Source organism: Falco peregrinus, chromosome 6 (genome assembly GCF_023634155.1).
Source record: "Falco peregrinus isolate bFalPer1 chromosome 6, bFalPer1.pri, whole genome shotgun sequence".
Taxonomy (NCBI): Eukaryota; Metazoa; Chordata; class Aves; order Falconiformes; family Falconidae; genus Falco; species Falco peregrinus.
In genome coordinates, this window is record NC_073726.1 from 17,543,481 (window position 1) to 17,565,874 (window position 22,394).

Sequence of the window (22,394 nt, forward strand, 5' to 3'; positions counted from 1 at the left end):
AGCTCTGGTAGTCAAAGCCTGCTAGCCCCAGGACCTTACTTCTGGGGCTGAATTTGCTCAGAAGTTTGAATTCTCTGTGGCATATCCATGATAAGATGCGGTGCATGGATGCAGATCACAAGGAGCATATCTGATGGAAGAGTCTCTCGCTGCTTTCATGGGAAATTACATGAATTATTGGTGTGTAGGTTCTGACATGGTTGGACAGCTCCAAGGTCTTGAAATCTGTTATGCAGGCATCATTAGCAACAACATCAGATGATTTTAAGGTGTTTGCTGTCCCTGTTCTTCCAATTTGATGACTTCTTTTATGATTGTGTAAACTTACAGTCTGACCAGGTCACACCTTTTTTTCCTTTTCTCTTTTGATCTGATGTTGCCATTGTCTTTCAGCTTGTACTTTTTTACTTCTTCAATGTAGCCTCTAAAATCTGCTTATAATAATAAATTATACCTTCATTGTGTCTTTTGCTGAAGTGAATGAACAAAACTTTGAGTATCCTCTTTTTGGGGTGACCCTCCATTTGATCTTTCTGCTTGCTAAATGGTTGCAATGATTTTTCAGCTCTTTGACAAAATAACTGGATCAGGCAGTGGTTCTAGGTAGTGGTCTTAGACAGTGCTTCTGCCTTGCTTGTTATTTAGCCGTACCATTAAGTCCAACTTTCAACATGAATTGAAAATAAGAAGGTGTCCTTTGCAACCCTCTAATGCTTTTTATTTTCAGGAAAACAATCCTAATTTGAGCTACTGACATATGGGGGCATTGAAGAGGGGAGGTGGTGTGCTGAATACAGAGTGAGCTGCTCGGTGTTTTCTGCCTGGTTTTAGGGCTTGGTTGGATGTCAGTAGAGTCTAGATGCTACTACAAATTTTCGTTGTATATATTATGCATTATCACCAAGGTTTTGTTTGCTTTTCTGTTGAAGGCTTAGGTTCTGTTATTGCCTCTTAATATTTTATTTTGTTATTTTAGATTTACTTATTTTTTTATTTATTTATGATCATTTTTGGTTGTTCTTCTGTGCTAGGAGAAGTGAAAACCGTTCTGTATATACAGATTTATACTAGGCTGATGATAAACCACAAGGTTCATTTCTTCAGTTTTCTAAACATGGGTCAGGTGCCAGTGTTTTAGATAAATGTGCTTGCTTTGTAAACTTTAATACGATCAAAGACTAAAATTTTCAGCTTTGACATATGATGAGATATCAATAATCAAAATGACATAACAGAAATGTCCATGATCACTCAACCTGAAAGGGTTGGCAATTAGTTTTATGCACTGGAGATCTAGGTATCCAGAGAGTTTCCATGCTTTCAAAGAAAAACAAGTGATGAATGTATTGTTTTGCTGGTTTAACACAACCTCTCTGCTGTTTGTTTTTCTTCCTATAGACCACCATTGGCCTTAACACAACTACTGCATCCGTCCTTCAATTTTCCCTTGGTAAGTTTAGCTTAATCTTTCACCTGAGAAAGTGTACAAAGCCATTTCTGCAAAGGAAAATGGCCCTCAAGTTCAGGTTTACCTTTCTGGTCGATGTTCTACTTGACAAGAGGAAATAAAAAAATCTTTTAAAAACTGGAAAACATTTATTCATCTCCTAATCCTAACCTAAACTTTGGAAAGGAGGAACTCCAGTGGGTACTCTGATGATGGGAGGCATAGTCAGATTTGAGGTTTGGTGTTTTTTTTATCATTTACTTTATAACCTAACAGTTAACAGTATAGTCTCTTGGTCTTTCTCTGAAGTGTGATTACTGTTTCTAAAAAATCATTTTTTTTTAACATCTAAACCCCTTAATATATTCCAAGTTATGGCTGGTAGTGCTGTTTTTAACACATCTGTATAAACAGAATAGGTAGGTCAGACCAAAAATAAATGCTACTTGGTTCATATTATCAACAGTGTGTTTGTATGATGTATTACTTACAATACCTGCTGTAAGTTATTGCACATTTTCACTGTGTAGTTGTGGCTATAAATTATGGCAGATGTGGCTTGGGCTGAGGGCAAATTGGGAACACATTTTTTTAATTCATATCTCAGTGTTCAAAATATGAAGGAAAAATGTTCTTATGATATAAATGGTTCAATAAAAAAGCAAGCAGGAAATGTAGCCTGCTTCCTCTGCGGACCCCTGGGTATGTGTTTCCAAATCATACTCCTATTTTTAAAAAAGTAATTCTCCAAAAATATCTCAGCAGATGTGTGATTAAACTCTGGAAATCTTAGCTGGAAATAAGAGCTATCAGGTAGCAAGCAGCTTGGGTTTTTTTTTTTAATGGATTGGTGATCAAAATCCTAGAAGGCTCAGAAATATGTCACTTAAATATTTTTTTTACATTAAGTTGCTTATTTGACTGTTTGAGGTCATCATTACCTATCACCCCGCAGCTGACTGCAATGTTCTAAGGATTGCTATATATCCTTTTAGTTTGAATTACTGTTTTTAAAAAGACAGAAAAATGTATCCATTCCTAAACTGAATTATTGCATAAATATTGGGCACTTCCAATGAAACCCAGCCTGGAACTACCCTGCAGTTTCATTGAGCTGGTGAAAGGGGAGCAACTCACTTGATCTGCTAGGACATGTTGCTCACCTGCAGCAGGCATCCCACCTTTGGCTGGGCTCAAGGATAAGTGACTTCTATAATGCTGCAAGTTTGCAGTGATGGAGGAATTTTGCTTTTCAGGAAGATCTACAAAAACCTTCTATGGATTTTTCTTACAGTGACCCAGAGGGGTTAACAGCAGTGCAGGCTGCATGGATTGGTAGGTAAATGTTTGCTGTTACAGCTTGGTGGCTGATGTCTGCTGCAGGTGAACTACAGAAGGGTGCAGTCTTGAAGTTTCATAATTAGACTTAAGATTTCACTAGTAGCCTTTGTTGCTGTCAGCTGGAGAAGGTCAAATAAAAAGAGGATAAGGACAGGCTGAGTAGGAAATACCCTATATGACAGGACTGTCATGTATATATATGGTAAGAATAGCTTAACCTGGACCAGTAGAAACCAGTAACACCCCCGGTATGGTGGAGCAGGAGAGGGGTGGACGCATGTCTGAGGAAATCATATTTCAGCCTGAAGTTCAAAATGTATCACATTTCCCCATGCGCCTGTGTTGAGCTTGAAATACAGTGCAGATTGGTTTTATAACTGATAAAAACCAGCGTGAGCTGGGGGACTGCTGCTGAGCTCAGCAGTACTTGGCTTTACAATCATAAATCTAAACTAGGCATTTGCCAGTTTCCAGCTTATTCCCAAATGTCCGATTTAATCATAACCCTATTCAGGGATTCATCTAAGGGAATTGCCTTTTTTAAAAAGAATGTTTAACACTTTCTATCGACCACGGAATAACTTAAGCTGTAATCTTTTGGGGGTATCTTTACATTACATTTGTCACATAGCTTTGGCCACATTAAAGTGCATACCCTTTGATTTCTCTCACCACTAATTATCAGATGGAATTTTGTATTTGCAGGTATATAGGCAGATGAGGACTGGGAAATGAAGCAAAAAAACGGTCCTGATTTGACCATAAATCCCAGATCTTTTTAAAGTGTGTGCTCAGGTAGGGTAACACCCTAGTGAATTTTTCATTAGTTGATATTCTGTGTAGTTTCCTTCATGTACCATCTATTTGGTGGTCTTGCCCTTTAAAGGGCAATGGGGTTGAAAAGGTGCACTTAAGATGAAGGTTTATTAAGAAGAAAAGGTAATTAGTAAGGCCTATTCAGCACACAGGACAACATTAATGTGCAGTACCGTTCCCAAAAGGGCAACTTGTCTGCCACACAACATTCACTTGGAGCTGGTGGCATTGCTTTTTGGTGCGGGGCTGGGGTGATGTTTACATTCATGCACTTTCTGCCCAAATGTGCATAAAATTTCCATTTTTTCAGATGTCTTAGTCATCCATGACCACTCTCGCAGACCAAACGCTGCCATGTGAAAGACAAAGTCTAGCAGTTTCCTTAATGTTCAGTGGGACTGTTAATTGAGATATTTAAAGTAATGCCTTTGGGCTCTCAGGCCAGAACATCTAGTTCAACAGCTTGGGATTGCAGGATATTGCACAAAAGCCTCCGGGCTCAGCTGCCACGCAATGTTAGTCTGATTCATTAGCTGAAATACTCTCTTTCTCACTGCAAATCTCAGGCTTTTCCCCTTAGCTACATCCCTGGACCTCTCCTGCGTTCAACATGATCTGTCATTTGTGTAGGCCACTGTGATGGAAGGTGACTCATAGTACTGAGAGATTAGCAAATGAGTTAAACACAAGAAGGAAGAGACCCATGAAATCCCATAAGAAGAGGAAAGGCTTTAAGGGAGCTATGCCAAGGCGTGAGGAGTGCAAACTGTTCTGCTTTTGGTGCGTGTTCTTTGGGTGTCCTCTTCAAGCATATGCTCCCATGGTTGTGGCGTATGTGGGCTGTGCATGCTCTGCGTGGGCAGTTCAGCATTGGCAGGCTCTTCCCATCCCTCCTTCTTCTGCAGTGCATTTGAGTCAAACACCAAGCTGAAGCTGAAGGCACTGTGATGAGTACCAACACAGCCTGGCCTCCGGGGCAGGTGCTCCTCGGAGCGGTGTGTGCCACTATGTGAAAATTGTTCACGGAAAATATTACATTACCTTGAAAAGCTTTGTTCCGTAGCGCTCTCCTTACATCTTTGTATTGCTAGATCATTTCTGCCTGTTAAACAATATTTGGAAAAGGGAATAACTTGATAATGAAAGCTCCCACTCTTCAGCTTTGTTATAAAAACTCAACACTCCTCTGAGAATGGGATGACTTTGACAGTGTCGTGTGCCAGATAAATACATAATGTTTGTAAGGCAGGATCCTACTTTTAAATTGTTTCCTTGTTGCCTTCACGGGCACGCTGTGACCTGGTTCAGGAATGGCACGGTGGCCGACCCCTGGCCGCACGGTCCATTAGCTCACAGACACCAATGTGGTGGATGGCAAATGGCGTTTATTGCTGAACGACGTGACACTGTATAGCCTAGGTTTACAATGTCACTTCCGTCTGCTTACATCATAAACTAAAGCTGCTGGCTACCTGGAGGGGGGCCCTGTGTTTCCATACAGCGCGAGATCTTCCGGCCGCCAGGCCCTACCTAGCAACATTTCCCCCTCAACTTTTGTGCTGTTATCACAAAGAACTTCTGTCATTACTAGAGCAAATTAGCAATTCCTCCTCCTGCCCATTTTCTAAGAAAATCTAACCCCACTACTATTTTATATTAAACCAAAACTGATTCAGGGTGGAAAAACTTTTTTTTATCTTCTGAGAGGGAATACATCTTCAAACATTTCAAACATTTGGCATTATAGCTCCATTTTTTAGAGATCAAGCCATTAGTCTTGCAAACAAAGAACTAGCCAAAGATTCAAAAGGGTGTTTTGCTTTATTTCAAGGAAAAGTTTGGGCTTGGACTCTCCCTTCCAAAAAATCATCATGAAGAAATTTTGTGAAAGTTGGGTTCTCAAATCTAACAGATTTTAGTTTGGGTCAATCATTAATCCTCACTTTCAGCCACCCCCAAACCTACCTTCTGTGGTAAATATTTGACCTGCAATATCTTCAGTTTGTTTCTAATTATAAGCCATATTTCCCTAACTGATTTTGGCTGAGTTATGGTCATTTCATATGTGTAGCATTGGCTTAGGTTTAGTGCAAAAGGGAATTTGACATTAATTGCAAAAGGTGCCACGTAATATGGCGCTAGATCAAAAAAAATAATTTGCATGAATTCCTAAGAATGAAACTTGTCTGCAGCTCACTGTTACCTGTTCTGTGCACTGCTGTCTGATATACAGAAACAGCACATTTTGACAGAGATTATTTGCTTCCTTATACATTGGGATATTGTGGTGGAGTTACTGCTTTTATGTAAGCATCATTTAATTATCCTACAAAGGACTGCAGTGAACTTGAGAAAGCTAATGTACAAAGGAAATTGTAAAAGTACATAAATATTATTTAGAAGTCAAGAAATGCGAGGTAAAGCTTGGAATCTATCCATGCCCATACCATATTAAGAAAAGTTAACTGTAATCTTTCATTTTATGCTTCATGCAGTCTTCTGAAACATCTTTCTGTTAGCTTGGTAGTGATCATGCCAGAATTCCTGGCATCCAGAAAAGGACATCCAGAAAATCTGTGACAGCTACACGTTTGCCCATGACTTGCCATAGTTTTTATACTTCAGATTTAAAGTGGTGAGACCACAGCATACTTGAAAAGGTTGGAGTATATGTTCACTGTGACAAATGAAACGTCTTACAAGAAACTCCATATGATGCAGAAGAACTCTTCCTGCAATAAATGAAATAATAAACCCCTGTCCCTAAAGTTCTGGTGAGCACTGAGAGTACTACTGGGCTGGCAAAGAAGTTGCCACTCTCTGAGAGCATTATTCAGTGTTAACATAAGAGACTTGAAGATGCAGGATGCATGAGCAAAGGTGATCTTCAACACCTGGACAACCACAGGCTTGACACTGGAAATTACTTAGGTATCTTTGCTTCACGGATCCTATGCTTATCCCTGCTATTGCTAGAGAAAAGACTTGATGCAAAGAAAAACATGTATCTGGCACATCAGTCTTGATTAAAAATACAGTTGTCAGTGTGGGGTTTTAGTAGTAGGCTTTAATCTGGGAGAGTGCTTTGTGATTTGGCCAGATGGACTCTGTCCTCTCAGGAAAATCCCAGTAGATATTATTCAAAAAATGGGTTAAATGACCTGTGTGTTATGATCTGCACACTGGTCTGGAACCAGGAGCATTTGGACCTTACTCATGGAGTAAGAACGGCCCTTTTCTCCTGCTGCTCCTGGGTGAGGAGGGAAGGGAAGGGAATACTTCAGTTGGAAGGGACCTACAATAATCATCTAGTTCAACTGCCTGACCACTTCAGGGCTGACCAAAAGTTAAAGCGTGTTGTTAGCTTCTTTCTCATTATCTAGTCATTTCTCTGCCATCTGTTGCCATTGCCCCTTCCATTGTTCCAATTTATTTTGTCTAAACATCTATCAGACAACCAAGTTTATTGTTGATTACAATCAGATAAAACTTACAGGATTTAACCTTATGGATAAAACAAATGTATTACAATCACTAGCTATACCTACCTGCAGCTTATCAATCTTTCTAATGGAAACCTATAGCAAGGATGAATGTGTGTATCTATTGTTTTAAATATGGTAAAAATATTATTGAAGGAAGGTTATTATTGGTGTCCAACTATTCAGGACTTTGGTCCCTAATTTCTGTCCTCCCCAAAAGGAAATAAAACGCTAAACTTTCTGCTTTTACATGCATAAATATTTCATTGACAATCTTCTCATATAATCACTAAAACCAGTAACAAACCAAATAATTTCTCCAATCTTGGTGAAGACACTTTACACTCTTGCAACTTTATTTTCTGGTTGAGTGATCACCCCTGTCTTCACTTCCAGTTTCTAGAGTTTTTTAAATCTATCAGACCATTAGCTGCACTTAACTGAAGAGTAACTGTATTACCTGTGATGATGTCATATTTATACTGTCAGGTTTTTAAAGAGGTAAGGTGCATGTGTAATACATATACCAAGAACTTCCATGTGGCTTCATTTATTTAGTTTATTTTTAATGCTGGCTGATTTCATATTCCTCTGTAAGTGGAATGGAGAAAACTATTTAAAATATGTTATTGATTGCTTTTGATGAATACAGGTCATAGATTTGGGTGCAGATCTTTGACATAATGGTTCCAAAAGGGTTTTCATGTCGTGTCCTGCCTTGCCCTAAGACATCATATTAGTGACTCATTAACCAAGCAGCCTCTTCCTTAACCACCAAAGTTGCTAGGATCTATATGAGAGCTGTTTTACTCAGCAAATCTGTGAACTAATGGTCTCAGCAATGTTTGTTGAAGGCAAAGCACAGAGAGTGTTTATCAGATTTAGTTAAAAAAAATGTAATTTTTTTCAGGCTTAGGTATTTTCCTTCAATTTTTGCAGTGGCAATTTGCTTTTGTTACCAGTGTGAGTCTTGCAGAATTACATTCTAAAATGTAATTGATTGCATAGGTAGTGGAAATACTTCTTTTTTGCCCTGATGCATTTCCAAACTACAGACTATTATTATTTAATCATCATCATCAGAATAAGAATAATCAGAATAATCAGAATTGTTGGATGTGCCTTTTCGATTTATCCTTACCTGGCAAGCTTCTATGCTTCAGAAAACATATTTACTTCCCTATTAACCTCAGTAAACAGAAGACCACAATGGACAAAAAATAATCTTACAAAAATTATCTAATTACATAAATAGTGCAGCTGATTCACTGGCCTCTGTGTATTTCTGTGGAGGAAACAGCTGTCTCTCCAGGCTGTCCCCTAGAGGAGTATCTGGAGGACTCTGCAGAGCATCTGCATGGGACGGCAATTCCTTCCCCTTCCTGCCAGAAACATCCCGACTCCACTTTGGCTCAGCCACGTGAACAACAGTGACTGCATTTGGCCCCATGTAACAGTTTGAAGACACTTATTTATATTTTTATCATGTTTTGGTTCAGTTCTGGTTGCAGCCGTTGTATTGACAGTACTGCTTTGATGTCATCTATTTATCCTCTGTTTGGATTTAAACCACTCGGTAGAGATTCACACATCTAAACAAGTTTTGTCAAGTATGCCTTAGCTTTGGCTGAGAGGAACCATTGCTCATCATTTTCTCTTAATCTCTGGTTCTGTTTAGTCGGTTTTACAATTAGCAGAAGCTATCAGATGACTGACAAATGCTCTAATAGCCGTTTTATGAGGTAGCGCTGGGCTTGCCCCCAGCAGAACTGAACAGAGATGAGCAATTTGCTTCAGAATTACTATGAAAATTCACTCACATCTCTCTAGAGAAATACCAAAATGAAAAATAAGCTCCTTCTGAATTCGACATGGAAGAGTGTTTTATTTTTTAAATCTCTCACCATCTTGCTAGCTGAACACATAAAAAAACTCACGGAAGAAACTGTGGTGCCAAAGGTTTGGGGCATGTTGAGCTACCTCCTTTGCTTTAGTCACCTGCATAGACGATTTCCTTCAGTCACCCACATTTGTCCTGCTCCAGTGCCTTCCAGGAAGCACCAGGTTTGCTGGCGGGCATGGTACAGTCCTGCTGATAGCAGTACCAGCAGGGAAGAGGCTGGCCAGTTCTGGTGGCCACAGGACAGATTGCCTAATTCAAGATAGTCTATCTGGAGCACTTTTGGTCTGGCATGAGGTTCTAAGGGATTTCATTGCCAGGAAACTGGCTAATAAAACTGTGTTAGAATTCTGTCTGACCTGAGCTTAAATAATGCATACAACCACTTTTTACATTAGGTCATTTAAAGCACTAATGTCCATAAGAAATGAAGATAATTAAATGAAGCTTGATTGTTGCTATATTCAAATCTAGTCCCTCCTAAGCAACGAGAACAGAGCACTGAATGTATGTGTTTTGTCCTAGTTTCTTCCCTATACATTTGGGAAAAGCTTGAGAATTTGATATAATTCAGTGCCAAAACTGGTGTCATTCACCATTCTGCAGTTTTTCTGCTTGCTTCATTTCCCATTTTCCTCCCGATCAAACAATATTCAGGTTTTTGACTCACCACCCAAATTGCCATTTGCTATTGTCTGACATTAGACCTCCTAGTTTCACCTTCCTGGCAGAGAAGTCCTTTGTGTAGATGCATAGGTTATAAATTACATCTAATGTGAAAGAATAAGACCAGTAAGTAACATCATCTAGCACACTTCACATGTGGAAATGTTAGGTGGTGGTTATTGATTTTGCTGAGTTATACAAGAGGGGCTGCTTGGATAATACCTAGATTGAAACCAGGGTTTAAAGTTAACGCCGTATTTGAAAGACATTTTAATGGCCTCGGGGTAAAATGATTTGTGTTGTTTTGGCTAGCCCAAGGTTACAGTGAAATACTGGCTTTATAACCTCCGTCCTGGGGTTTCTCTGCCACTGTTGGGAATTAAAATGTGAGCGTTACAGATTTACTACACGGAGAAAAGCAGAAAAGATAAAGAGAGCCTCAGGATTCAGAGCCAGGGCAGGTGGCCAAGCCACTGCCTCGCAGTCAAACACAGGCCATTATGGAATTGGTTGCTGCAAATAATAAATGCTGGATTACAGACTGACTTTCATCTTAATCCTGCTCATATCATTGTATAGGATAACACTTTTGTATGATTAAAATTGTCCATTTTTGAATTAACTCAAACAACAAAGCATCTGTAGTTCACAGGGGGGTGGAACAGAGAAGTCCCCAGCTCAGCAAAACGTTCCTGGGTCTTTCTCCAGTGGGCGAGGGAGGGGGTTTCCAGGAAAGCAAAAGCAGATAAAAATAGAAAAGCCCATCAGGAATTGAAAAAAAAAAAAAAAGAAGCTTTTGCCAAACTAATTGTTATCTACCCACATATAAAGCTAAAGGCAGGCAATCATTTTTATAGCATTTCAGAAAAGAGAGATACCTCAGCTCAGGACTTGGCTTGAGAAAAAGTGTTTCCCAGATTTTCTTGGTGCCAGGGAATTTTACTGAAGCCGGCAAGGGAACGACCTTCAAATCTTTATGTTCAGGATGCCTCCTTTTACACAGCAGTTCTTGGGTGTTTTCTGCTGCCTTTCTAGAATGGATTGGCTGTAGGTATGTAACTAAAACATCATTTACCATCCTGCAGTATTTTCATACCCTTATCAGCACCTTATTGTACTCATTTTCTTGATTATTGACCTTTGCAGCTGACCCAGGCTGCTAAACAGAGTTAAAATGTCTCTTTCTACTTACCAATACATATTAGCGTACTACTGAATTACTTTAAGTTTAAGATGGTGTAATTTAAATTTGTCCGCCTTCATTGAAAGGTCACCCTCTCAGCGAATGGCCACAAAATCTGACATTAAAGATTTAATGGCAATAATGCTGAAGCATAGAGTACAGGTACACCGGTAGAAAATGCTTACTCAGCACAGGATTTACAACTTGGTCAGACATTCAAGAACTACTGTAAGAGTATTTCTGGGGTGTTAATGATATTATTTCAGTAGCTGTAATTCCTGGGTGTCCATTACGTCCAGATCTTAACAAGTTAGCTCACTTTGCCTTCAGCAAGGTGCTCTATGCCATGTGAGTGCGCTGAAGTACGTGGTTAAATTTACAAGCATCATGTAATCATTTATTTGGCAACAGACACATTACCCAAGCACATACCTGCTGGCTGTATCTCAGAAACAGATGCTATAAATAGCTGAGCATCTTTACATCAGAATAAATTGGGAACTGGCATAAGGGAAATACAGCTTTCAGCCTGGCTTGTTTTTCTCTCCTTAATGTTCTCAGCAAAGAAAGCAATATAAGTTGTGATCTGATCTTGTTCATTAGAAGAGAAGAACATACTTGTGTGAGCGCAGGAAGCACATCATATCTCTGAATATAAATAGACTAAGAGGAAGTTGAGCCAGATAAGTATTTCCTCAGACTTTACTTCTCATCTAAAGGAAATTAGCTGCATTAATTCATAAAATATATGTTTGCTGTTATGGGTAATCCTGGAAGGAGGTGGGTGGGAAGCGACCATGGGAGGTCACCTGCTCCAGTGCTCCCCCCATGCTCCAGGCAGAACCACCCTCTTGGCAAGGACAGCTTGCTCGGGGTCTGACCTCGGATTAATTTTTAGGACTTTGTTTCTGAAGTCCTTGTGATTAACTTTTATTAAATGTATTTACTAAGTCTTTTTTGCATCTTTTAGTTTTACAGTGGAGGCTTTTAGCATGCTTTTCAACTCTTTTATTTTGATTTAGATGTAAATACCAAGCATTTCCAAAATGGAACAACAGCCTAAAGCTGCCGGTGGAACAAAAGTTAGCTGCTCTCTGAAACCTGCAGAAAATAAATAGTTGCATTTGACTTTGCATTTCAAAATGCATCATTCTCACCAATGCTACGGTAGATCTGATTTTACCAAAGGCAAACACCACGGACATTTTTGTTTACTAGTGTCAGATACTATTCAGATTGTTTATCAAAATACATACAGAGATGAAGATAGTCAAAATCCTCTTCTCACAAGGGAGAAAAAGCAGCCAGCAGTAAAAATATTTCATTCTTTCCATGAAAAAGGTAGACTATGATTAAAAAATAGAATACAGTTCTTACAGTTTTTAATTTGAAGATTTTTTTACACTTAAAGTATTTGTTTATACTGTGAAATTGTTCTATAAACAAAATTTCTTTAAAAATAGTCAAAAATCAAAGATGCATCATAATTAAAAATCACACTTGTAGTTAAAGTTGTGGCTTCAAAGAAAAACTAAAATGCTCTTGCAGCCTTCTCTTGAGGAAGTTTTCAGATGCAGAATGGGATGAACAGTGAGTTGCATGCTTTGGTACCAGTGCTTTTGTTACATCCAGCACAAAATATTCCATCTTTTAACATGGTTAAAATCATCTATTTCGTGATCAGAAACCAATATAAACATGCACCTACAAAAAAATGAGGATCCATGGAGAATTCATTGTACCAAACTGTACGGTTCATTAATTTGGAAAAAACTGTTAGCAAGCCAGCCAAATCTGACCACTAGTAATTTATACTAATCAGTTTGTCCTAATTCAAGTGGCATCAGAAAATCATAATTCTTAGCAAACACTAATCATTATTCAACACATCAACAAAATGAGCAAAAGTAATCTTCTAGCATTAGGTAAACATGATTCTTTTCAGCTGCCTTTTGTTTTTCAGGCTGCAGACAGGACACAATTCAAACCATTCTACAAATTTTTGTGTGAATTTTTCTTGTCATGTTCCACATTAGACTCATTCTCCTTAAAGCCAGCATTAGATATCTCATCTGCTTATCCACAGAAGCACTCACAGGAGCTATCAAGAGGTTGTCAAGAGGCAGAGGACGTCACAGTCTATAAGAAGCAAAATATTGCTTCCCTTGCAGATGGCACCCAGTTTATCTCAGCAAAACACCAGCTTCTAATCAATGTTGTTAAGAAATCTTAGGGACCAACAGCCATGTGACTCGGGTTTCTGTAAATCTGACACAGTTGGAGGCAAAGCCATACTGAGAATTAAATTTGCCTGCCATTGTGTTAGCCTCGATACAAATAACTGAGTACCTGGATACAAATACCTGTTATGAAGTGCCTTCATAACATCTCTCCTGAAATACTGTGCTCTTAGTATGTCTACCTACATGATACTTTAAAAAATAAGGTATGTAAAATATTCACTAGGACTTTAGACGACACTGAAGGAATCCAAAATCAGCTTAACAAGACTCAGGAAAAAAAAGTCAGAAAACTCATGATGATCTCAACTAGACATACTGCAGGTGGTCAGTGCTAGTCAGGTCCTGGCTATGGGTTACCAATCCTCTGAAACCAGCAGCAAAGCTATTGAGAAGCCTACTTCTGTTTCCCTTTTCTATTCTTTCCTGGTTAGCTTAGGTAGAATCAACGAAGTGACCGTCAGGAGCTGTTTAGCATTTCCATGTTCTCCCAGTCAAAACCTTGCCCTTTTAGCACTGGTGTCTAGATTCAACTTCAAGCAAATTTTATTTTATTGAAATGTGGCTTGGGGCAAAATCCAAGTATGTAAAGCACAAGGCAAATAAATGTTTCAGAATATTCAGTATATGAAAATAGCTGGGGTTTATAACAGAAAGTGCTCACCATTTTTGATAACAGAAAAAATTGTTGTCTGAGCTTCAAATGTATCATTTAAAATTAAATCCATGAAGGTTGTCTCTGCTTTAGCTTTTTTCCAGAAGTTTTAGAAGTCTGTGAATTTCAGCTAGAAGCCTGTCAAAAATAGTAAAGTAACTCCAAAGGAGAAAAATACTTTGTTCCTGAAACCCAAGGACAAGCTTGCCTATACATACATAAAGAAAAACTCCAGCTAATATTGGTTGGGGGGTGGTTTGGTCATGTGCCAGATAATTACACATGCAAGCTCTTAATATTGAAGGTATAATCCTAACTCTTAGATTTTGCTAGCAATAACCTCACCAAGGCATCAGGTTTGCTGTGACATACTCAGCTTAAGAAAGAAACTGCTTTTTTCTCTAACGCAGTAACTTCATAATGTAGCCTTCTTTATGGTAATCATTGTGAGTGTTTTATTACCTGCATTTCACGGCTAATTCAAAACCTGGGCATTCCTGATTTAAAACAAGCCTATTCTAATCTTATTCAAAAGGTTTTATATACAACTTTTTCTTTGGAGGACGGAAGGGTATGAAGATTTACAGTGTGACACCCTGCCCCTGCTTCTCTGCTTGGAGCTGACAAATTGTTTATTGCCATCTCTGGACGCGGTGTGAAGGACACCTCCCTTCCCCGGCTGAATTTGCCCTCAGCTCCTGCTGTGTTACTACTTGAATTTTGATCTTCTATTTGTTCACAAAGTCAGAGTATAGCTCTGCTGGTCTAGGTAGTAGCAAACATCCAAACTGCAGATTTCTTTTTTAAATAATCCTAGTTTAGGATTACTGAAATAATAGTAATATGGAGTAATAGTATTAAGTAATAATGTTGAAAATTATATTGAAAGCCAGTGGCTTGCAAGACTGTCTCAGTAAAACCTGTCCTGGAGTGCAGTTGTATGTTCGTCTTCCACCCTTCTCTTGGGAAGAAATTCTTAGTGTAAACTGGGACGAATATTGGTTATATATATTATATATATTGGCAATATTGGCAATATCTGGCAATATATATATTGGCAAGATATATATGTATCAGCAATAACTGGCAAGCACCAGATACATACATTTCTTATATTTTTTAAAAAATGGTTCAAATGTCAAAGAATAATGCCTGAACCTTGGTGATGATTTTTTCAAATGTATTAATTTCATTCTTTTTTTTTTTCATTGTCAGCTTGAGTTTTGCAGAATTAGATACTTACATGAAAAACAATCTTGCTATTTTATGATTTTGAGTCAAGAACATAAATTGTTTAAACACTGATAAAAACACATTTGTCACCACAGCCAGTAACTGCTACTTACATTGACCTTGAGGACTTTCCCAAAGTAATTTTAATCTTAATACAACCTGCCCTGCTTATTAAAATAATAAGAATAAGCAACACTTGTCTCCCCTCTTTTCATGGTCTCCATTGCTCTCTTTCCAGTGGCACAAGTGAAATACCACACTTGCCTTGCAAAGCCCTTTTTCAGTGGCCCCATTTCTTTTAAGCAGTAACTTTGATCTTCATTGCATGGTTTGAGAGTGTTCAGATTTAACAGACAACATTTTTCATATGGATTGTACTGACAGGGAACACTCATTTGATATTGTCTTTGCAGTATGGACAGCAAATATGGCCTTCTCCCCTTTTTTAGCAGCTGATTTGGACTTGGCTTTGTTTAAGAGTGCTGTACCAAAAGTTGACTGTAACACTAACTGAAGCAGCATGTGTTATAAAGTGTATATTGCTGGTTATTTTTACTGTTTATGTTCCTTTAATTTTTGTCTAACAGAAAACTCAGTGTGTTGCTGGTTTGCCTCCCAGCCTCTGGCCAGCCAAAGTGGTTAAACTGGCCGAAGTTCACTGGTTTTTGAATTGAATTCCCCTGAAACAAAATGAACGAGCGTGATTAAGGGTTGGAACTCCTAAATGCCACAGAAGTAGGAGCCGGCAGCAGATGTCACTCAGTAAAGTAGACCATCTCAGCAGATGGGCAAATATGAAACGCAAAGGCTTTTCCTGACATCGTTGGGTTTTAATATGATAGAAATAAAATGCCTTGTCAGTAAAATATGAGACGGTTGCTTTGTAGTCATTCTGGGTACATGGTTGGTAATTCAAAGTCCTGCTGCCTTTGCAATATTAATTATTCTGTGCCTCGTTAAAGCAAGAATACGTTTCAGACCAGCTGAACGTACCACATGCAGCTGTGGTGGGTCTGAAGTGTCTGTTCCTCTGTTTACAATTTAACATTAGTAAAAGGTACAAGAAAGCAACTTTGTGGGTCATTTCCAGGATGCTAGTTGATGTATCAGGCAAAGTTATAGAGATGGGATTTCGTCCCATGTTTTGGGGCAGTTTTCCTCCTGCAGAGGTATGTGATGTGCATCTCGGAGTGGAAAAGCAGTTCTGTAGAGCTGAGAGCTGCAAATGAGAACTGCCTCGGGGGAGCTGGGGCTGCAAGCAGTGTACTTAATGACATATGTTCCCATTAAAATGTGTAAGCTGTTCTCTTGTACAAGTGGTTAACACCTTTTTAATCAGGCCATTTATTTCATTACAAAAATAAGTACCTCGAGTTGGAAAATTATAGTATTTGAGGGTCAGCAGTTTCCACATCTGGGTGTATACATGTACATTTATACATGTATAAAAAGGTGTATATGCACAGCTTTCAGTGTGACTGAACATATGTGAAGCACACATAAACATAGCATATGACTCGTAGCGCACGTGAGATGTACTCCTACTGCGAGCAAAGCTGATGCCATCAGAGGTGCTGTCTAATTGAGTGCTGCTTCTCTTAAATGTGGGAGATAGCTCGTGTCTGCTGCTTTCAATCTTACATTTCAGCATGCTTATGAAGTAGAAATTTTGACCTTTGGAGCACGGGTTAGGATTTGTCTGTTTCACTGGGTGTTGAATTTTCTGAGATGGATGAATTACCTGCTGTCTGAAGAAAAATAGTATTTTTAGTGTATTTAATTACCACTGAGGTTGTTTATCATGTCTTCTAGGTTGAATTTTTCATCCCTGTTTTTGTTGTTTTGACTGTCCCCTGTATCAATTGTTAAGCTCATCTTTTCTGACAACTCCCAGAAGGCGCCCTTTTATAACTCAAAAGTAAATATATTACCCTACCTTGCAGGGGTGCCATAAGGCTTAATTAGTTCATTTTTGTAAAGTGTTCTGAGATTCCCAGATCAGCATCAAATGTTTATTATTAATTATAGGCTCTAGTGAGTATATTGGATGATTTCTTAATTTAATTCTCTTCAGGCATCCTTAAAATAACCGATTCTGTAACTTTAATTCCTAAAGTGCATTTGCTTGTGGCTCAAGTAATTCTGTATACATTTTCATATCACTATATTCATACTTCTGGAATTATTTTTTTTTCTATATAGTAATACAAAAACCAGGTTTTTTACTATGAGTTCTGCTATGTGGATTATTCTCTAATAAGAAGGTTTTGTTTAAACATTATATGGTGTTTTTTTTCCTGCAGTGAGGGGTGTTAAGTAATTTACTTTGCTTCCCCTGGGAAATTTGCGGAGATTACATGGCACTGGTGTGATTTATCATTTCTACTTTATTTCTGACTCATAAAGCATGCATTATTTTGTGTTTACCTTCAGCAACAGATCACAGGAAATTTCGTCATCTATCAAAGTGCTTTAAAATTGGGAAAAGTGATGTGACAAAGGCATGGTCAGCAACTGTATCATTTATTGCTTCGTTGTGCCATAATGCTTCTCGTTTTATTGGGGTTTTTTTCCAGGATCGGGTTCATGTCGCTTTAGTTACTCAGATCCCAGCATCACCGTGTCCTACAGTAAGAACAGTTCTGCAGATTGGACTCAGCTGGAGAAAATTAGGTTTGTTACAGCTTTTTAATCATGTTCATGCATTCTGGCTGAGCAGGTGGTGTCTAAACCTGGCTGGTTTAAAACCTTTTTAATTGTTAACCTTTCAGTTCTTACTTGTTCATACATGTTAAAAGATAAGAGATGAAATTATGGTCACTAAAGCTAACTGCAGAACTGCCACTGGGTTTGGTAAATCACAGTTTCATTCATTGATTATGTGGGGAGGTAAGGAAGAGAATGACTTCAGAGTTAAAATGCAATTCTTAATAACGAGCAGGTTCAGGTACCTGAAAAAGCAAAACTCTTGATGACTTGCACCTAAGCACTGCTTTTAATGTCAGCAAGAGCCATAATTTATAGTGCTACAAGTTTCTACTTTGGAAGGATAAGACTTTCAATAAAAATAGTTTATAGTTTGATATGAACACTTGGCTCCTAACACTCTCATAATAACAAGGTTATGGTGAATTATGCCTTGTTCTTAAACAAACTGGTTTACATGAAAGCACAAAGGATTACAAATGGGGATTTTTGAAGTATTTTTATAGAATCATAGAATCATTAAGTTGGAATTAAGTTTAAGTCCAACCGTTAACCCAGGACTGCCAAGTCCACCACTAAACCACATCCCTAAGCATGGCATCTATGCATTTTTTAAGCACTTCAAGGGATAGTGACACAACCACGTCCCTGGGCAGCCTGTTCCAGTGCTTGACCACCCTTTCAGTGAAGAAATTTTTCCTAATAACAAATATAAGACTGAGGCAAAGAAAGCATTAAGTACCTCAGCCTTTTCCTCATCCTTTGTGGTAGTGTTCTCCCCTGCATCCAATAAAGCCCTCCTTTTGTTTCTAATGTATTTGTAAAAACATTTTCTGTTGTCTTTTACAGCAGCAGCCAGCCTGAGTTCTAGGTGGGCTTTCACCTCTCTAATCTTTGCCCTGCATAAACCTCGTGACATCCTTATAGTCCTTCACAGTTGATACTGCAATATGCAATAAGCACAGTGTCAGAGTTGGATTTTTCTAAGAGAGCAGAACCAATATTTTATGAAAATGCTGTTCTGGTATAAATTCCTTGTAGCGTCTCAGTCCACCTTCCTGCATTACCTTAGTGTCTGTGCCACACAGGCAATTTGATTGAGCCTGTTTTCAGCCCTCCGAGACAATTTCCAGAGCAAAAGGCTACTTAAATTCTAATGAGTAAGCAAAACTATAGCTGCAAGGCTGTGGGTTTCAGTATCTCATCCACCTGGGGATACATCCTTGGGGGAGTGGGATTACAATTTCATCGACAAAAGCACAAATTATGAAAAATGTTAGTAAATCTAATGATGCTAATTCTGATCTCAGAAAAATATAAAGCAAGAGTAACTTTACTGCAGCCCCTGGGGTTGCCCCAGAGTAACCACGCAATACCTTTTCCCACATTGATGCAAAATTATGGACCTCGTCCATAACATCAATTTAGTCACCCTCATAGCTCTGCAAGCCAGGAAACTCAAAAGTTCTGATAGTGCAAACACAAGCCCTTGAAACCCAATTTTTAAAAAATTAATGGGTATGCAGCTTGATCTCTGTTGCTTTAACTTTGACTGCTGGATCTAGCAGTAGAAAATAGGTCAATAGAGCAATGTCGTGCAAAGTGGAGAAGATGAATTATGAAAGGATGCTCGTTTCTCCTGTGGTCCGTATGAATGGCAGCATTTATTTGAATGTGCTTCAGTGGCTTTCACTGTACTACGTGTAGTTCCAAGCTGTAGGGAACAGTAGGAGAACTGGGGAGAAGTGGGGCAGTAGGGCAGCTGTGAAGGAAGGTGTTGTGTTGTGTTGTGTTGTGTTTTGCTTGTGTTGTGTTGTGTTGTGTTGTGTTGGTGGGATTTTGGCTGTGGACTCCCGGGAGAGAAGGGAATGATGTCTCAGGAAGGCAGGCACTGCGTGGGCTCAGGGAGAAGCGAGGACAGTGTCTCAGAGCAGTGTTGCGGTGGAGGGTGACAGACATAACAATTAGCAAGTGCAGGGTGATTTCTGGGGGCAGATTCTGGGTGTGAATACGGGACAAATACGATTGCTTTTCGATATTTTGCTACACTCTAATGTTTTGCTTTACGAAGAGAAGTTCATCTATTCTCTGCTACATAAGCAAGCTATCGGTGCCTTTTTTCACTGAACGCTCTGGATTGTCTCTGACAAAATGTTCACCCACCAAAGCATCGCTACCCAGGCAGAGGCAAGGCTGAGTAACTGACATCTTGCAAACCCCAGTTTTGTAACTCCCTGCAGCCTGAGGTCTGTCTGTAGCTAATTCCTTGCTGGGTAATTAATAAAACAAAAATGATAATTCTCAGCATCCCTTCCTTGCACACCAACTTCAATCCTTTCATTGCCATTAGCAATGTGAAGACATTCACTTGTGGTGAACCTCAGTCCTTTCACAGCTCAGAGGACAGCTCTGCAAAACAGAGCTCAAGGTCCTGACCCTTGCCTTATATTAATACTCCAGGTCTGCCTCTCCTCCCCACATTTCCCATTTTCAGCAGCAAGAGAGAGGACAAAGGGGTTGTTTCCTCTGTATTGCTCTTCAAGCAGAACACGGAAGGAAAGGCAACCTGGCCCTCCCCGTCCACCGAATTATCCTGACAGCAGGGGTGTGGGATTGGAAAGACACACTTGTCAGAGAAAATTCCCAGGTTTTCCCTCCAGGCACTCTGCTCCATCCAAATCTATGAGGGACTGAGGGACCAGAAGTTAGGAGTTTTGTTTGGTGAAAGCTCATGCAAAAATCCCATTTTGGGACACCTGGTTTTGCAAAGTGCTTCCTTAAATTTCTGCAAAATCCCTGATAATGCCCAGTCACCTAGGAACTGGGACCAGCATCGAGTTTGCCCCACTCTTTCCTCCTGCTCTCCAAACATCTGCACCAATCTGTTATTTAGTGCCTTAGCTTGCACTTCCTTCAAAGCAAGGCTGGCTGTTCAGGCTGTACGTGCACCGCCTGGCACGATGGAACTCTGCCTTGGGACAGGTATTTTCTTCCCCATAGAAGATTTATCAGTATACAAGGGACAGCAGCACAACTGCGTCACACCTAGTAAATGCGTCAAATGGGGGAAAAGTGTTGCTGGCTATGGGTTAAACTTGCTCTAATTCCATATCATTGTTTTTCAGTGCCCCTTCCAATGTCAGCACAATCATCCACATCTTGTACCTTCCTGAAGATGCTAAGGGGGAGAACATCCATTTTCAGTGGAAACAGGATTATGTTCATGCTGGTGATGTGTATGAAGCCTGTTGGGCATTGGACAACATCCTGATCATTAATGCTGCTCACAGAAAAGTTGTGTTAGAAGATAATCTTGATCCTGTGGATACTGGCAACTGGCTTTTCTTTCCTGGGGCCACAGTTAAGGTTAGTCTGATTTCCTATGGCTTAATGTTTTTATTACTCTTGTATGTAGAAGAAGACAGTAGCATCTAACCAAACTGTGAACACACAAAGGCATTTAGGCCACTCCATCTGCTTCTAGAATTGGTCTCTTTTTTTACTTTGTTTTTACCTTTTCTGTGTCCCATCTGGGCTTTACAGAACAATACAACTTCTCTGCCGTGACCAAAGCCAAATGAAGTTTATACTGTCATGTCAAAGATCATGTAACAGAAATTGGGAAACAGCTTCCTTTTAGCAAAACAGTGCAATATTTTTGAAACAAATTCAAGTCTCTCCGCTGGGTATTTTGAAATCTACATGCTTATTTATTTTGGTGGTGTTTGACTACCACTACGCTTCATCACAAACCATCACAAAAAATATGGTTTCCTACTTTTTCTGACTGTAAATACCACATCTCTGTTGCAGCATGCATTCAAGTAGTGGCTGTTTCTTAAAAGTCTCTTTTTCAGTAAGATCTTGTTTTGATACATGAGATCAAACTGTACAACCTTGTGAAAAACTCTAAGGACCCCTACGAGATTTCTGTGCACAGTTCCTTCAAATGCAGCATTGTTCAACGCCTGGAAATCAGTTGGATTCTTGCTTTCTATGTTTCCAAGCAGCCAGAAGTTGAAGAGCAGATGACTTTCTGTTTTCATCTTATTTTTCATTCACAAAAAAAGGCAGTTTTGATGTCGGGGTTCATTTATGATGCTGGTAGTGGTTTTGGCAGGTGCATAGGAAACAGATGTCGAATACTGAGGGCAGTAGAGGTTGGCTATGGCCTCATCCTTTTCCCACAGAACCTGATATGAATGGCCTCAGATTAATCTTTTTAGAAATAAATACTTCCACTAAGCTACTGACAGTACCTGCATATTAACTTTTTTTTTTACTTCAGTAAGACCATTTAAACTACAATGATAACATTTTAAATTGAGATTTTAGAATCAAACAATATCCTGTATACTTAATGAAGTAATTTTCTGTGATCAGTTTGCTTTTGTTTTCTTGTCAGTCTTATCTCTAGATTTTAAAATCCAGCCCAGGCATGTGAAGGTGTGAAAGCAACGCAAGGATTAAGGTGCCATAGGCACAGTTACTTCTCAGCCAGCCAAGCCTAAACACTGCTTGCTCCTTCTGAAACATGTATAAATAACATTTAAACTTTAGCAAGTAAACCTCTGTTGTTGTTGATTTCTTGGGGTTTTGTTTAGTTAAACTCAGCCAGTTTGTGTCAGTACACAACTATGGTTACATGAAAGACGAGGGACCTAAACTCAGAGATCACTTAGTGCTTCTAGACAGAAATCCTGTTCAAGATCAAAACTTACATGA

General features: G+C 39.1%; 1 protein-coding gene across 2 annotated transcripts in view; it reads left to right on the plus strand.

Moving 5' to 3' along the window:
- Positions 1-22,394, plus strand: part of RELN (reelin) — a 298,010-nt gene that overhangs the window by 145,008 nt on the left and 130,608 nt on the right. For both annotated transcript variants that reach the window (XM_055807624.1, XM_055807623.1), the window contains exons 8-10: positions 1,399-1,450; positions 17,540-17,636; positions 20,795-21,035. In XM_055807624.1, the coding sequence (XP_055663599.1) occupies positions 1,399-1,450; positions 17,540-17,636; positions 20,795-21,035 (390 nt within the window). The remainder of the gene's footprint in view (positions 1-1,398; positions 1,451-17,539; positions 17,637-20,794; positions 21,036-22,394) is intronic.